General features: G+C 38.9%; 1 protein-coding gene across 2 annotated transcripts in view; it reads right to left on the bottom strand.

Moving 5' to 3' along the window:
• Positions 1-1055: 1055 nt before the first annotated feature.
• Positions 1056-17990, bottom strand: part of MYB (MYB proto-oncogene, transcription factor) — a 34104-nt gene continuing 17169 nt past the window's right edge. For both annotated transcript variants that reach the window (XM_058735361.1, XM_058735362.1), the window contains 6 exons: positions 17733-17875; positions 16629-16743; positions 16411-16536; positions 15440-15550; positions 13388-13495; positions 1056-2434 (listed from right to left, as the gene is read on the bottom strand). In XM_058735361.1, coding sequence (XP_058591344.1) covers positions 2318-2434; positions 13388-13495; positions 15440-15550; positions 16411-16536; positions 16629-16743; positions 17733-17875 — 720 coding nt within the window. In that variant the 3' untranslated portion in view covers positions 1056-2317. The remainder of the gene's footprint in view (positions 2435-13387; positions 13496-15439; positions 15551-16410; positions 16537-16628; positions 16744-17732; positions 17876-17990) is intronic.

Below are 17990 nucleotides of genomic sequence, written 5' to 3'. Positions count from 1 at the left end.
ATGGGGGAGGGGCAGAGAAAGAGGGAAATACAGAATCTGAAGCAGGCTCCCCAGAATCTGAAGCAGCACAGAGCCTGATGCAGGACTTGAACTCATGGACCACAAGATCATGACCTGAGCCAAAGTCGGATGTTCCACTGACTTAGCCACCCAGGCGCCTTCCCAAAATATAAACATTAAAAAAAAAAGACAATTGGAGAATACTAAACAGTCTTTTTACTCTTTCTTTCTTTTTTTTCCTAAATAGTCCTAAAGACTGGTATTGGGATAATAAATCCTTGGCTCTAGAACACCAAGTGCATCGTGCAGGTGAGAATGCAAAGTCTAAGTTGGACAAGAGTGACTAGAGGAAATTGTAAGACGTCCAGGTGAGAGGGCTATTGTAGCACAGGAAAAAGAAGGGTGAGCAGAGAGGGAGGCCAGCAGAGGTTCATCTGTAACACAGGGAGGTGAAACGAATGGGTGACTCGGCTGGAATGCCCTACCCTTGCCCCAGCAGGTCAATGTTCTCGGGCTCTGTCCTCAGAGGCTGACTGACCTTACATCCAAGTGCTCCCTTGCCTTCTAGCTTCTGGCTGGTTCTGTGAACGAGGACCCTTGACAGAGATGGAAGGGATGGAAGTAAAGTCAAGCATTGCCCTCGGCACTCTCCCTGTGAGGTCTTCAAAGGTCATGACTCTTCTCTAGGGCTCCTGCCTTCCATGACTGCCCCTCTCCAGGTGACAGTGTCCTTCAGGCCTCTACCCACCCAGGTGCATGCACCAACCCCGTCATCCTCCTATCCCCACCCACATCTGTGGTATCAGTCCTCATTATCCCAGTGCACATGCTGCTGGAACCCTGACTAATACATTCTGCAAGACTCCTCCCAGCTGTCACTCTGCACGTGATGATTTTCTAAACTACTGAACTTGGTTTGCTTGTTCTTCTTTCTTGGCTTCTTCACATGAGGTTCAGATGGTGCACAAATTATTAACCTAAGAAAGTGCTTCGGGTTCACTCCATTTCCTTAAAAGTATAACTGTCGTCCACAATCACAAGAGAGAAGCCAGAAGTAAGTAAAATAAGGGCACAGCTTTATTTCTCTACAAGGCAGTAAGTACACTGTCATATCAAAGTTCAGTGCCGGCCATCTTGCACCAAATGTTCTTAAGGCAGCAACTGGCTATAGACCCCAGGCTCTCGACCCCAGCTGCGAACACAGGTTCTGTGCGGCAGTTCTGAGACCTTACACTTGGAAACCATGGGGGACGCTGATCAAACACATAACCCCTGAATTAAAGAACAGTTAGGCTGAACTCAAAACAAAACACAGAACATCAACAACACAGATCTCCCAAAAAAGAAGTAAAGAAGTGCAATGCGAGTTCTTCTAAACCAACAATAACCAAAAAAATAAAAAATAAAAAAAAAACAAAAAACCAAAAAAAAAAAAAAAAAACAAACCAATGACATCAACAAATGCAAAATCTCCCAAACCAGTTTTCCAAGGTATTACAAAAGGAAAAAAAAGTACATATATATATATAAAAAATTAACAAGTCTGAAATACTAGTGCATAGTCAATTACCTAACACCAGGTTTCTTTTCTTTCCGTCCAAAGCTCTACTGCCCCTCTGATACTAGCAGCACGTCTACAGGCTAAGACCATAGCAGCAAAACACATTTTTCATTTGGCATTTACAAAATTAAATTACTGAATAAAAATATAATTTTTTATAAAACTATTTCACACAGTAATAATTTTTAAAGCAAGCTGACGACAACAACAACAACAAGAACTCATAAAATGGTTTAGTACAATAAATGTACCTCCAATGTTATCAACCATAAATGAGCATTTACAATCTTGATTAATAATCCCATGGTATTAAGTCAACATTTATAGTAATGCATTGTGTTTAGTGATTGAGAAAAGTGAAATATTGGAGTACCTTTTTTTTTCGTGTAAAAATTTCAACAACCCCATCACAGGAAAAAAATACTGGTCTGTGGGATCCTCTAAAATACAGATAAATCATTTTATGTTTAAAAAAATCTGCATTAAGATATTAACAACTGACTACAATTCATTACCTAATAATTTAGGTAAGACTGTTATTTATTTATTTATCTATTTAAAAAATTCCTTTTAGTTGGGTGAAATCCCATAAGATTTCATCCACCTAAATGCGCTCGGTGCTGCTCTCAACTGTTGTACCACAACAAAAATAGGTTCTTCTCCCATTCATGAAAAGTTTCATGTGAAGGAATGATATATCATCCCAAGTCAACTTTTGAAGTGTTCTGAAAACCATAATGCTTGTCTGGAAACGTCTCACATGACCAGAGTCCGGGTTGAGAAGGCATTCACATATTTACGAGCTTGACCAGAAGCCGTCATCTGATCTTCTGTCTTTCCACAGGATGCGGTCTCCCAGGCACCGCTACAAGGCTAACGGGGGGAAAAGAGGGCAATGGCAAGGTCAGACAGGAAGCCCATACTTGAGCCCACAAAGGATTCCCGATCCCGGCAGAACCAGCGTAGAGAATTCTGACCTCGGGATGGCAAGAGCAGTTACCAGGGAGCCTCTGTCAGATAAAATCTTAACTCTCTGCCCCCCAGCATTCGGACGTGCTATTAAGGGCCAGAAATCATTTATTGCTAAGAGAAAGCCCCACTTCAAACGATACCATAAGCTACGGCTGCACACTTCCCACTTTTGTCTCTTGGGCGATTTTACAACGCTGGAGACAGAAAGGAGCATAATTCCCCCAGGTACCTAATGTGTCTCATGAAGCAAACTGGTGAGTGCTTCAGTCCTCTGAGTGAAGAAGCTCCTGGAGGTGCTGGAATCAATTAACACCTACTAAACATGGTATCTATTTTGTAGATACCAATTAAGTATCAATTAATTTAGAAATATCTGTTCACCAGGATAGACACACTGGAAGATACAGATGGAACTAGTATCTGATAGGCAGCCAGTGTTTGGCACTTCACGGTCATGATCTCATTTACACGGCACCACCCCCCTGAGGGGGAGGTACGTTCTGTCTTCAGTCAGGCAGGAAATGGAAACCCAGGGTGCAGATAACCCGTCCAAAGCCTCGCTGAGGGTGAGGAGTGGAGAGGCTCTGCACCCGGGTTTGTCTTCTGCACAGCCCCGGCTCTTGCCTTCCCTCCATACTGCTTCCCACTGAAATATGTGCTATTTATGCTCTATGTAGTTCCCAAAAGGATTTAGAATAATTACAATATAAATATAAGATAACAGGGTTTAAACAGTGGGCAAGGCAGGGTCACAGGGAAACAGGGAAAAAATAAATAACACGATGATCTGGGTGAGATTTGTACGTAAAACACTTGTCACGAAGTACAGCGCACCAGCTGGGTGTAAGCCTCAAGCTGGTCTCTGAGCTGTCCAGCCGTCAACGCAGAGGTAAACAGAAACTCAAGCAGATGTAAGATTTGGGGTCCCTAAGCTCAAAACTAAACCAGCGGTTTAGTCAAAGCGCAACTATTCCCGGAATTGACATCTAAGAGCGATTCTTCCATGGGACAAAAGAAGACAGGAAAGGCCTCTCTGCTCTCTAGAGTGTCCTTTAGGGGACAGAGTGAACAGATGTGGAACAGGAGGAGTAGTAATGGGCAGGGTAAGACGTTGGTGGTGCCCCGCCCAGGTGAAGAGAGGGTGGCACCACGAGGAACTGCCTGGGAAATGGCAAGAAAAGGCAGATTCATTTATTCATGTTTTAAAGTTTATTTATTTATTTTGAGCGAGAGAGAGAATGCCAGCTGGGGAGGGACAGAGAGAGAGGGAAAGAGAGAATCCTAAGCAGGCTCCATGCTGTCAGCGCAGAGCCCGATGTGGGGCTCGATCCCAGGAACCTTGAGATCACGACCTCAGCTCAGATCAAGAGTCGGATGCTTAACCGACTGAGTCACCCAGGCGCCCCGAGAAAAGGCGGATTTATATGGAGCAGTGAGAAAGAAGGAGTGTACCTGGGTGGAGAGAGAGCACAAAAGAACCAGGAAGCTGCAATTTGTACATTGCTTGTGGGAGGGACCGCGAGACAGAAAGAGATATAGTGGGTCAAGTGCAACATTTAGCAAGTGCCACCCATGCTGCCCAGTGTCTCACAGGTTTTATCTCATTTAATTCTTACACAAAATACCTGGGGCACAGGTGGGAGTCAGTGCACCTGTTTTACACACCGGCCAATTTTAAAGGAAGAGACAATTTAGGCAACATCCTCAAGGACACCCAGCTAAGAAGTGATGAAGCAAGTCCCTACTGAGGGTAAGATGCTGCTTCCATTAGCATCCTCCACAGTGGAAAACAGTGGGGGCGGCTCAGTGGACTTGGGATTGCAGGAAGAAGCATTTAGATGGGCAGGGGGAGTTGAAGTCATCAGACTTTGTAGCAAACAGGAGTAATTCTGAATGAATGTGGTATTTGTCTGGTGATGGGTTTTCCCAGCCTAGTGGCTGGAACAAAGTTGCAGTGACATAAGGCTTACGGTGCCACGTTTCTAAATTGTGAGCTTTCAGAGGACGCAAACCGGCTTTCCCGGCTTCTGCCCAGTCTGCCATGCTGTCTCACCACCAAGGCAAAGTTGTCCAAGTTTACATATGTTTGCTCTGAAGGCTCAGAGGTTCAACACATAACTTGAAATACTACATAGCAAGATGGATTATTATAATATTTTCCTGGAGCTGTGTATCACAAAGATGACAGGTGTTTTTTTGGAGCAGACTTCTGCCACTGGGTCACATTTAATCTTTTCCTAGACAAAATCACCAGGGTCTTTGAAATAGTTCTGAATAAATGATGTTTCTCTAGGTTCAAGCAAGTGGACTAAAGGTCCATATTTCTCTAGCGTATATCTGCCCATACAGAGTTCATATTTCAGTTGAGTTGGCTGCCTACGTGTTTTTGCTAAATTTTCGGTGCAGCACTGAAACACCCAATTGACACATGACACCCAATTAAAAAAAGGAAAACGCTGATGCTACCGTTTCAATTACTGAGCTTGCATCTGGAGTCACTGTCGCAGTGTGACATATCACTACTCAAGAGTGAACAGGTAAATATGGCAGATGTCTCCATGAAGTACTGTGCAGTGCTCAGAACCGATGATGCACACAGAACAAAGTGCATGGATCTAAAAAAACAGGTGAGTAAAGGGGCGCCTGGGTGGCTCAGTCGGTTGAGCATCCAACTCTTGATTTCAGCTCGGGTCATGATCCCAGGGTTGTGAGATCAAGCTCTGTGTTGGGCCCCATACTGAGCATGGAGCCTGCTTGGGATTCTCTCTCTCCCTCTGTCCCTACCCCCCCACCTCAAGTAAAAAAAATAAATTAATTAAAAAACAAGTAAAGAAACAGCAGAAGGAAGTATCTTCATATACTAATATCTTACATGCAAATCCAAATTACATAAAGATACATACAAAACCCAAAAATACATATTTTGAGAGAACACATGCGAATGAATGGAGTGGAAAGGAGAATGTAAGTTGAGGTTGGAGATAAAAATGAGAAGAAAGGACAAACGTTTCTATTTTCCTCTGGTTAAGAATTCTTCTACTTTAGTGGTGCTTCAATTAATGCAAACTTAATTTTCGAAATGTGTAAATCAAGTATCTTAAAATACTATGTGAAAACAATCTCGTGTGAATACAATACCATGTCTCTTGGTAAAAGTCAAATTCTGATCCTTGGCCATACAGTACTTAAGTTAACGCAGGATTCCCAGAATCTGTTCAGGAGAACTGAATACTGAGTATTATCAGTTTCCTATATTCTCAACTTGAAATTTGACTGTGTTCCTACTGGATCGCCCACATGGCCCACCACTTTATTCATGTTTGCCTCTTTCTCCAGGGCCAGATATTCAACACAAGATCAGTATTTTTTTTTTTAAATCATACATTTTTAATTAGTCTTTTGAGGAAACTTTTCAAACAATCAACTTTTCCTAAGCCAAGAATGGATTTTTCCAAGAAACAAATCGAACTCCAGAAAATGGACCATCCCGGGGGCATATGAGCCTTGGAGCTCAGAGTCTCAGGAGGGCAAGCCCCTTGGAAGACCTGAACCTCCCAGCGTGGACAAATGCCAGGACCCAGTAGTCATTGTGTGCCAGCTCCTTTTCTGCACTCTCTGAGTACTCCTTGCAACAATGAAGAAAAATCCAGTCAGAACAGACACAGACCTATACGGTGAGAGTTGAGGCAGAGCAGAAGGTCAAGGACTCAGGTATGAAAAGAAGTGTTCAGGTCCAACAGCTGAAATGACAGTGGCCTCCTCTTTTGCTATTTCCTTCTCTCTCCTTACCTTGAAACCCTGGGGCCATTGGCCAACTTTTCAAGCAGACAGAATAGTTTTGACAAAGGGGGATTAAATGTCTTTGTGCTAGAAGAATATTTTTTAATACTGTCATCTGTTATCTTTGTGCCTCTCTATTCCTTCCTAAATTTTAGTTTCATTTACACTAAAGAACTGATAAGAATTAAGGATTTCTGTCCATGGATTCTTATGTGAATGCAGACCTGTCACTCTACCCTAATTCATTTCAACATGAATAATCCTAGGGAACATTCTCCTCCTCTCACCTGACAGTCACCTTGTTTATCCTGTAATGTGCCTTTAATTGCTCCCGGGCAGAAGTGAACTGCAAACAGACTGTCAAAGCTTTAAAGGGGATATCCTGCTAGGGCACTTTAAACAAATACTGGGATCCTTTGTGGAAAACAGAAGAAATAAAATGAGTCAAGACCATGTCCACAGGTGGTGTTCTGTCAGAATTAGATTATCTTCACATTTTCATTTGGAATACAGTGTTTTTTTTTTCATGCTGAACAACTGCTGTTATTATTATATTATATTGCAGCTTCACACAATAGCTGCTCATGTCAAAAACCTTGGCAAGGTATGCGTTCTACAATTTGCAGACCTAATAAAAAATTTGCATAAGTCATAAAAAATGATTTTGTCAAACCAAAGCAACTCGTGAGATGGCATTGGATTTTTCTTTTGGTCTGTTTTTAAATAATAAACAGATATGAATGGTGTCCTAAAGAATAAGGATAAAAATTATCTGATTATTCTATTTAGCTCACCTGAAGAAAATGCTTACTCTGGACTAAAATTCTAAAAGTCAGAATTCATTCCCCAAAGAGCATCTTCTAAAGATGTATCAATTATAAGAAATAATGTAAAAATCTTGAAAGCTGCTGTATCTTAAAAGTCAGAGATAAACCTGAGAAGAAATGTAAGGCAAGGTCTATGGCTACCCAACTTTTCTCATGCACGACTGCTTCCCTATGTCTGCACAAAACAGTGGAATGCCCCCAATTTCGGGATTTTTAACTTGTCATAGAAAAGAGCCTTAAAAACTAGAGAATTAAAGGTCCAGACAGTGATTGGAGGTTACCCTATCCACCAGTGCCTCTACTGCCCACCCAAGCCTAAGTTAACTATTGCTAATGTGGACAGACTTTTCCCCAGTCCGGAGTTTGTCCTAGATGTCTCCGAGGGTCTCTTCATGTCACATGTTTACAGACTTTACACACAGTTTATGTCGCATAACCTAGGGTGTCACAATTTTTGGAGAAAATAGTTCTTTCCTTAGTGATACATTAGTTCAGACTATTAAGATTAAGACGAGTGCCAAATTTCTCTAAAGCAATTCTATCTTTGCTGTCCCATGGAAGAGTCAGTATCATAGCGTTTTCCAAGGCGAACCAAACAAAAAATCTACATCTTGTAATGTCTGGGGCAGGGCACTCTGAATTTGACCTTGATATATTTTCTTCCCTCATTTGGCCTTTCCTATTACCACCCAAAAGCTGTACACAGCAAACTTGTTTAATTTATAACATATATTGAAAACAGGTCGCTGAAATACTACCAACGGCTACGTGAATTCTTGCTGGGGCAGGTGGAAAAAAGTGGCCCAAAGGGAGAATCAAATGAGTCCAGGGGTATCCAGGAAAGCAGGTCAACAACAGCACACTACATTAAGAAATGCCCAGAAAGACAGATGTCACATGTAGACAGATGGTTTCCATGTCTGTTGACATGCCAACACAAGTAGCAGAAAAATAGAGAAAACCAATCAACCAGATGTTTCATCCCCATCAGAGATCTGACTACCTTTATTTCAGGCATCAGTTGAGTCAGCTATCTCTTTGGGTGACCCACTGACACACTTCTGTGAGAGTGGAACAAGGAATGAGAAAGAACGTGCTAGAGGAAATAGCACACCACAGGGCAAGAAGACTTGGCCAAAGATGAGGCCTCCTTTCTGAGAGACTGCGCACAGCTTTTGCCTAATAATAGATACCACCAATGTACATGGACAACTATGCTGCCATTTTGGAACCAATATTATATCCATTTCCACTTCTTACCAGCCTTGTATGATGAGAGGAGGACATACTATACTACAGTCCTCAATTTATAGGTGAGAACATGTTGTCCTGAAGAGGTCAATGAATTAAGATCATGCAATCTGAAAATGGTGGACTCTAGAGTAGAACCCAGATTTCTCTTGCCTGCGTGTTAGTTTATTGTGCTCTTCAGCAATGTGATCATACCAAAAGTGTTTGCCCTATTTAAAAAATTTTTTTCATTAACAATTCATATAAAGATAGGAGCAATCAAAATCACATGGAATTGAAAAAGTGAGTTTCGTTTGCTTGCAATATTTTAAGATTCTTTGATGTTGTGCAAATGTGTTTAAATAATAATAGCTTAAGAAATTCACTTAAATTAAACTCACTGTTTTACAAAAGTAAGGCCATGACAAGCCAAGTCAGGAAATTAAAATTTAAGGCTGTCATTCTGTGGTTACAAAAAAGAGGAAAGTGAGTGAGTAAAGAGAGCATATGAATACATCTTTTACACTCGGGTCTTAAATAGGAATAAAAGGAAATTATAATTTAAGAGAAAAATACAGAAGTTCAGTAGGCTTATAACTTAAGTACAGTTTCGAATCTGCCAATGGAAATGTCTACCTCAAGAAATGTTTATCAGCATAATGTATTTATTTCAAAATGGAAAGCATGCTGAAGAAAATAGGCAGCGCTTTTCTCCTTGCAGAGGAGGGAGCTTTGTGTGGGTGTGTGTGGATGTGTGCATCTGCCTCAGGCTCTCTCAGGGTAACTTGAGAATCGTGTTCCACCATGAATCTCTTTCCTGTCCCAAACTGCAAGTTTTCTAAGCTGGATTTTATTTCCCTAAACTTGATAATCTGATAATTTTCTAGACTCCATCCTCTACCCCTACACAACATAGGAAAAATGGTACAATGGCCCAATGTGAAAAATCTCAACATATTTTGAGCTACATGAAAGACACAAATATCAAAAATGTCTCAGAACATTTTTATTATAAGAATCCCTGTTTACTGTTACAATTTAAAATTAAAGCACCTTTGAAACAAGAAGACATCCAACAATTATAAGATTGTGCAGCTGCTACAAATTCCTTTTGGAAAGAGATTAGCATAAATCATTTTAAAAACAAATAGAACATTATTTGTGCATAATGGCTAATATAGCCTCTATGTAAGCCTTATAATTTAACTGTAACTCAGAGTTCTGAGTTACTAAAATTCATTATTTCTCAAAGAAAACCCACATAACACATGGATATATTTAGCACCCTGATTTTGGTCTCTATGTACCGTTTCCCACGGAAAGGATCAGAACTCTTTGGGGAAATGGTTAATTCCAGGAAAAGAGGAAGGAAATGTGCCTATTAAGTAAAAACAGAATAAATTAAATAAAATGGAAAATTCTGGCTATCACATTGGACAGGAGCATACTGGGCATTTAAATCACTGCAGAAGTTCTATTGGACAGCATTGGTCTGAGATTAAAAGAGATTTAAGAGACAAAAAGCAATGTGAATGGGGCGCCTGGGTGGGGTCAGTTATTAAGTGTCCAAGTCTTGACACTTTGGCTCAGGTCATGATCTCACGGTTTGGGAGACTGAGCTGACAGCATGCAGTCTGCTTGGGATTCTCTCTTCCTCTCTCTCTCTGCCCTCTCTCCCCCCAGAATAAATAGACATTTTTTAAAAATGCAATATGTGAAATTGTTTCAATCTGACCAAATAATAAAAGGATTCTTTTTTGAATTAATGGGGAAACTTAAATACAGACTGAGAATTAGAATATTAAAGAATTATTATAAATAACAATGTGTGATGACAGTTATATATGAAAACAACCTTATTTTTGGAGATACATCTGGAAGTACATATGTGAATAAATGTCATACTGTCTGGAATTTTAACATGCCTCATAAAAATAGATGAAGTAAATATGGCAAAATTTAAATAATTGTTAAATCTAAATCACAGAATATTTTCTATACTTCTATGTATGTTTGAAATTTGTCAAAATAAAATGCCAATTCATAGCTTCTTGCATTTGTAGTTTTAAAATATTAAATGTAATTTACACATATTTATGTATAAGCATGTGCATTTCTATGTACATCAGAAGCTAGAATTGTGCAGCTCCAGTATATTGGCCTCAAAAATAGTAATTGCTCTGTCTAAAGCGTGATTGTCATAATTAAGCCAGGGATGATTAACACTGAAATGACAGAACACAGAATTACTAGTCTTCAATAAACTGTTCTTATACCTAAGTTATTTAGACTATTGGATGGATAGACAATCCAACTGCCCTGTACAAGTGGCAGATATTTTATATTTTAGAAGTATCAAATTTTGGGCGCACCTGAGTGGCTCAGTCAGTTAAGTGTTCAACTCCTGATTTCAGCTCAGGTCGTGATCTCATAGTTCATGAGTTTGAGCCCCAGGTTGGGCTCTGTGCTGACAGCGCAGAGCCTGCTTGGGATTTTCTCTCTCTCTCTCTCTCTCTCTCTCTCTGCCCCGTCCCGTCCCTACTCTCTAAATAAATAAATAAATAAACATTAAAAAAAAGAAGTATCAAAATTTAAAAATATTTTATGAATCATATTTAGTTGTTTTAATTAAAAGCACTATGATAAAAATATCTAGAATGGCTAAAATCCCATTCAACATTTGATTTAAGTACGAAGTACAAAAGTGATAGGTTACTTAAGTACTCTTAAGTTGAATAGCCAGATCATGTAAGAAATGCATCTGTTCAATAATACTGTTCATGAGAGTATGAGAAATTTCATGAGAAATGAGAAATCTGCCTGATTAGGTCAAATTGAATTACCAATGGAAATATATGATAAAGCAAAACTTCTAAACAAAACAAATCACATAAAAACCTATGTAAATATTGTTGAATCAGGATTATATGAAATATAAACAGCATCTGTTTAAATATTTAGATTCACTTGATCAATTTTCCAATATTTATCACAGAATTTAAAACATTTTAGAAATCACATACTTCTATGACCTAAGAAGCTAGATCTCCATGACACAAAACAATGGAAATATGTGGTGTGTGTGTACTATTAACTCATTTAATGAGGATTTCTTAAAATGAATTAGTTATCTATTGTAGCAGATTAGTAAGATATATTTAAGCAGTGTAAATCAATAAGCCCTATAGTACAGACAGAAGCACTGACTCTAAAATTAATTTTTGGATCTCAATTATTCCATTTAATGGAATTGACAAGTCTTGCCTTCACAGCATGATGTATGTGAATGGCTTAATCCCAATATACAGATACTAGAATCTGTAGAGTACCAAATATGACTTCTTTATATGGTAGAAAATATAGATTAATAAAACAGGGCTACTACTTAATTTTGAGTTTCAAAGATAACTACTATTTCCATTAAGTAATATATAAATATGCTGAGAATAAAGTTCCATACTGATCATTTTTATGAAATGCAATAGCACTAAGAACTTTAAGATAAAAAATTAGACAAGTTACATAGGTTGAATCCCAAACTAGGTTATAAAATATATGTAAGGTTTACTCTAGCTTACTGTACTAACAGCAATAATCAAATTCTGTGTTCTGGAAACCAAGGGCCAAGTTTTTAGGAAAGGAAGAAGGAAAGAAAAACAAAGAAAGCATGGCCTTTTTGGAGCCAGGATCAATGCAAGGTAAAATTTTGAAGGAGCTGACCCTTGCCTTGACATGCTTCTAATCTGCTTTCTGTGTCTCCCTTTGACCTTGGTGGAATTCATTCTCTTCCTCCTGTCCCAATTCTTGGTGATACTCTGAGTCTTTCCACAGGTGGCCTACCCAACCCTGACTAACTCAAGAGCACTCCAGAATCCCCCACCCTAGGCACTGGCTTTCCCTCTTCCGTGTCCTACACTCCAGTCAACCATCACCTCTCACCAAAGTAGCTGGACCAGACAGAAGCAACAGGAAAGCAACCACATTGAATTAAGAAACAAGATGTGCCTGCCTATAGCCCTTCCAGCTACATTTGCATTAGTTAAAAACTATAATGCCAGATATCAAAAATACTTAAAATGGGGAAGTTTTAAGATTCTCACAATTTGCAGAGAGAAAGCCTGCCACAATGATGGGGAAGCCCTTAAAAAAGAAAAGAAAAAGAAAAAAACAGAAAAGAAAAGAGAGCAAGTTCTCAAAGCAAGCCAACCTAGTTCAGTGCCTTTAACTCTTAGTACAAACAGCACTTTCCCCTTCAGACTCCAGGTTCTCTTTATGCTCCAGGGTTTATGAAGTTTCTCTGGGTGTAGCTCAAAGGGGTGGTGGGGGAAGTGAGCTCTGCAGGTGGCTGGATATCGGGCTATTTAATGTTGGGAACCGCTTTAAATAATTTAGGGGAGTAAATTTGCATTCTTATTTACATTTGGCTCAGGATTAATCTGGAATTTGCTGTATTTCATCAACATACACATACTTCAGAGTTACAAAGGGAAATCTCTTTTGATATTAAAACCCAGCAGCAGATGGTCAACTGCAGATTAGCCACACAACACTGGCAGCTGACTTTCTTATTCTGATAGTCAAATATATTGTAATTCTTTTCCAACCAGCTAATTTCAAACTTCATCCAAAATTCGAACAGTGCCTGAGTTTTGATGGCTTACTAATTGAGTGTAAAAAAAAAAAAGTTGGAAATAAAAAGAAAACTATACCAATAAACTTTGTATAAACTATTTAAGAGAGAAGAGAGAAATATTGACCGACATGTAACCCATGATCTCGCCCTCAGTCACAGTAAGAAATGTGTCACTTCATCATGCTTTGGAAACCTGCTCTAATAAAATGTTCTAGTATGTCTCAGATGACTGGCAACAGGGAATTTTAGGAGATTTTTAGACATCAAGAGTTGTTTAAAAGCTATATCTATATCTGTATCTAAAGTCTTTAAAAAAAAAAACCCTCAAGATGACAGTGTTTCAGTGAATGGCTTTTAAGACACCAATGTTGGAATAGTAATTACCTGCAAGGGACTCGCCAGGGACCTGTTTTTAGGTACTGTAAATGCTTTGAGAACATTGTCTTCGTCTTCTGATACTGGTGTCATTAAAACGGAACTTGTAAGAATATTCTAAAGGGAAAGAACAATTTGAAATTTAAATGAGAGTGGAGAATATGAGAGGCGACACATTCCGACACCATAGACAGGAGATTATTATGAAGTGATACGTATGAGCAGGAACAAAGGCAGGGATCTGCCAGAAATTCTCTTCTCACCGAGCTCCGAGAAGGCCTTAGCTAGTACTCACCCTAATCCCATCGTGGCAAACACCACTACAACAAAAAGCTTTGGGTCCTAATATAGTTCTAGGTGGGAGATGGGCACTCAGAAAATACCTGCTAAAGGAATCAGTAAATCCATACTTTTGAAAATGAAAGATCTACTAAGCTCTAGTTAGCTATTTATTTTATACATTGGTATGGAAATATTTTAGAGTTATCAATTAATGGCAGTATAGTATGATGGTTAAAAGTGTGGAGTTTAGGGGTGCCTGGGTGGCTCAGTCGGTTAAGCGTCTGACTCTTGGTTTCAGGTCCGGTCACAATCTTACAGTTTGTGAGTTTTACCCCTGCATTCGGCTCCTCCCTGGCAGTGCGCGGCCTACATTGGATCCTCTCTCCCCCTCTCTCTTCCCCTCCCCCACTCATGCACCTGCTCTCTTTTTTTTCAAATGATTTTTTTTAAACTATGCAATTTAGAACTAGACTTTCTGAGTTCTAACTCTGAACCATCACTTATTAGCTATGTAGTCTTAAGTAAGTGACTAAGCCTTCCCGTGCCTGTTTCCCAGTTGGTATAATGGTAATGATAATGTTACCGACCTTGCAGGGCTGTTGTGGGGCTTAAATGAAGTAATGCATCTAAAGTGTTTAGAAGAGTACCTACCACTTAGTATATTCTGAATAAATATCAGCAATTGTTATTAGCTCTGATTCTCCATGAAGGACAGCCGTGCATTATTTAAAAATTTTTAAAAAGATTAACACACACAAAAAAATTACTTAGTGGTAACTAAGTGCTAAAAAGAAAGGAGCTCTCAAGCCACGACAAGACATAGAGGAAACTGCATATTACTAAATGAAAGAAGCCAATGTGAAAAGGCTCCACACTGTTTGATTTTAACTATATGAAGTCTTGGAAAAGGCAAGACTATAGAGATAGTAAAAAGATCAGTGGTTTCCAGGGGTTGGCGAGGGAGTGGGGGAGTGATGGAGGGATGAATACGTGGACCAGAGAAATTTTAGGCAGTGAAGCTACTCTGTACGAAACTATAATGGTGGATACATGGCATAAATTTGTCCGAACCCACAGAATGTACAGCACCAACAGCAAACCCTAATATAAACTATGAACTTTGGGAGATAAAGGGTCAGCAGTGCTGGTTCATCAAGTGTAACAAACGTACCACTCTAGCGGAGAATGTTGATAATGGAGAAGGTTATGCACGTGTGGGGACAGGGGTATGTGGAAAATCTCTGTATCTTCTGCTCAACTTTGCCATGAACCCAAAACTGTTCTAAAAAATAAAGTTTATCTTAAAAATGGTGGCAACCAAAGTAATGCAATAATAGGAACAATAAAGGGCATCTACTATAGATGCTGAGGGGCATTATGTTAGATGCTGCACAAAACCAAACAGGAGACTACGTAACAAGGAGAAAATACTACATTTGGGAGACAGATAAACAAAGGAGAAGAAAATGCAAAGATTAACATTCTGTTTTCACGGAAATACATATCTTCACGCCACGGATTTTTTTAAGTGGCAAAGACTCTCAAATCATAAGAAAATAAATAATGAAAACAATCTGCGATGAAAAAGAATTTCCAACACAGAAACAAAATTTCTACATTCAACATTAATGATCATGAGGAATCATAAGGAAATAAACATGTAATGGAGAATGTTCAGAAATATGATGCATTAAATAGTGCTAAAACCACAGTAGCCTCACATGCCACATGGAGAATTCTGCGAGGCACCAACATCTCATAACGTGGGCGTGTACTTACTGGCACATCCACCACAGGCGATGCCTGTGTGAACAGCTGAGTGTTCAGACTCTCCCCTTCCCAGTGGTTGGAGCAGAAGAAGTTTCCTGCTTTATCCGTTGGAGATTCCACCTGAAAGCAAACAGGAAGTGCTTTGTTGTTTCTAGAACTAGAACTTCCCATGGAACGTTGGCACTCTTTGGTAAATTTCTGTAAGATGAGCAATATCTGAGGATCTAATGTGTAACACGGGAACTGTCATGGCTAATATTGTACCGTAGAACTGAAATTTGCTAAGAGAGCAGAAGTTAAAGATAAACTTGAGGTGATGGATATGTCCATTGACTCAGTGATCCTTCCACAATGTATACATATATCAAATCATCATGTTGTATACTTTAAATGTCTTACAATTTTGTCAATTATATCTCAATAAAGCTAAAAAAAAAAAAAAAGAGTAAATTTCTGGCCAGTCTCTTAAATATTAACCCTAATATGAAAATAAATTCAAGAGGCACGGTATCTACCTGCTGGAAATGCTTCTTGCCACCAAGCTAAGACTTGGATCCCTGCAAGTTACAGCGTTTTTCTTTTATGCTGGAAGTTAGATACTATTGTTTTAATATAAATTTCAATTCTCCATGACATCTGAAAATTAAAAGTCGGTGTATTATTTATCTATCCATCTGTGTATCAGTGATAAAACAGTACAGTAAAAAGCTGCTTCCCTCTCTCTCCTTTATCCTCTCTAACATGTTTTCTGCTCACACATGAAGTAGATAGAAGTGGCTTGGCTTCCCAAATGAAAGGTTACATGCCCACAGTCTAGCAGTACCTCTTAACCGCATCTTGCAGGCAAACCTTGTATGAAAAGCAGTGCTGCTACCCAGTACTGATGCCAGACGTATAAAGGAACGTTCCGTGCCCACAAGGAACAGACGGAGCAGGATTCGCATCTTGTTCCTTCTTGATCCCAAGGATCTCATGTTTACCTCTTGTTTGATCTTCTTCAGTAAAGGTGGCCCATTTTCTTGAAACTCAGCAACAATTCCAGATTCATCAGATTCCTGCTTGATCACATCCTGTAGGTCTTCTACTAGATGAGATGGTGTCTGAGGCTGCAAGGAAGAGCGGGTATGTTTGCATCAGAGGCAAATTTCTGTCTGTAATTAATACACCAGCTAACCTCAAGAACTTGGCTAAAACTTACTAGCATCTTCAGAGGACCATATTTAATTTCTTGAGCTGCAAGTGCATGTTTGAACGGTGTAGGAGTTCTTGGAGAGCTTTCTAGGATTGACCTTTTGATAGCTGGAGTTCTAAAACTTTAAAGGGAAAACAAGGGTTGGTTCAGTATGAAAGAACATACGCCCTTTTACATCATTCTACCTATTAAATATAATATTTTTATACTGAATAAGCCCTATAATTGATATGCAATTGGATATGTGAATTAATCATATGTGTACTGTTAACAAAAAGATAACATATACATCACGTATTTCCAAATATTTAAAAGTATTATATTCCCAAGACTAAGAGCATTAAAATATTCTTCATCTTTCTTTAGTGGTTCTGAAGATACACAGAGTGCCTCCAGGTCTTTCTAATGGTCATAAACATGGTAAAGGTTTGATGTCATTTACAAATAAATTTTATCTATTCATTAAAACAGGCTCATCACAGAAGACATAGGAAACCACCTTTTAAAGTGTACTTATTGTAACAGGAAATAGTAAGACTGAATTTTTTTATTGATGTTCTCTGCCATTTCTTTGAATTGGTTAAGCCCTTTATTGAATATGTGGGAGGCATCACTCCTTGGCTTCTGATCATATAATATCCCTGGGGATTTTAGAAGCAGTCCTACCAACAGATAAGTTTCAAAAAGGAAACATAAGATTAAAAAAAATATGAACTAAGTACAGAAGCATACCACTGTTATTCTGAACTTTGTAATCAGAGAGCAAAGGAGGTTGAAAATCTTGTCTTCGGTGAAGAAAGAAAAGCCTTACTGAGCAAACAGAAAAACTGAACAGAAAAAATTATATAAGGACTACCTCTGTATGTATAGAACATTTTGAAGTGAGCTACAAAAAGTAATCTAGTTTATCCTGTGACTCGCCACCTCTAGGTAGTTGTCACATGTCCAAGACAGATATATTCAATGTGGGAATATACATGATTATGTACATTACAGGTAGATCAGTAAAATTATGTACATGCAAATGGATCAGACATTGGGGACTGTATTCCATTAATTAAATATAGGTAAATAAGGGGAAATAATTTTATTCTTGAACCAAGGACTTACATAGTATTTTCCTTTTGAGTTTTCACAGTCTGGTCTCTATGAAACGGTGTTGTAACAGTCAATTTGTGACCATTGAGAGGGGTAGAAGTTAAAGAAGGCATTTCCAAGTCTAAGTTTTCGTGGTTACCAGAAGTGTTTAAGAACTAAATATGGGAAGAAAGGGAAAAAAATTACTTAGATTAAACAGTGATTCTTTATTCAGCCCAACTTAAAAACCACACCATGAAAACTAGCAAGTATGTTTTACTGACCCACTAT

The sequence above is a fragment of the Neofelis nebulosa genome, chromosome 6 (assembly GCF_028018385.1).
Source record: "Neofelis nebulosa isolate mNeoNeb1 chromosome 6, mNeoNeb1.pri, whole genome shotgun sequence".
Taxonomy (NCBI): domain Eukaryota; kingdom Metazoa; phylum Chordata; class Mammalia; order Carnivora; family Felidae; genus Neofelis; species Neofelis nebulosa.
This window is presented reverse-complemented; position numbering and strand designations above follow the sequence as displayed.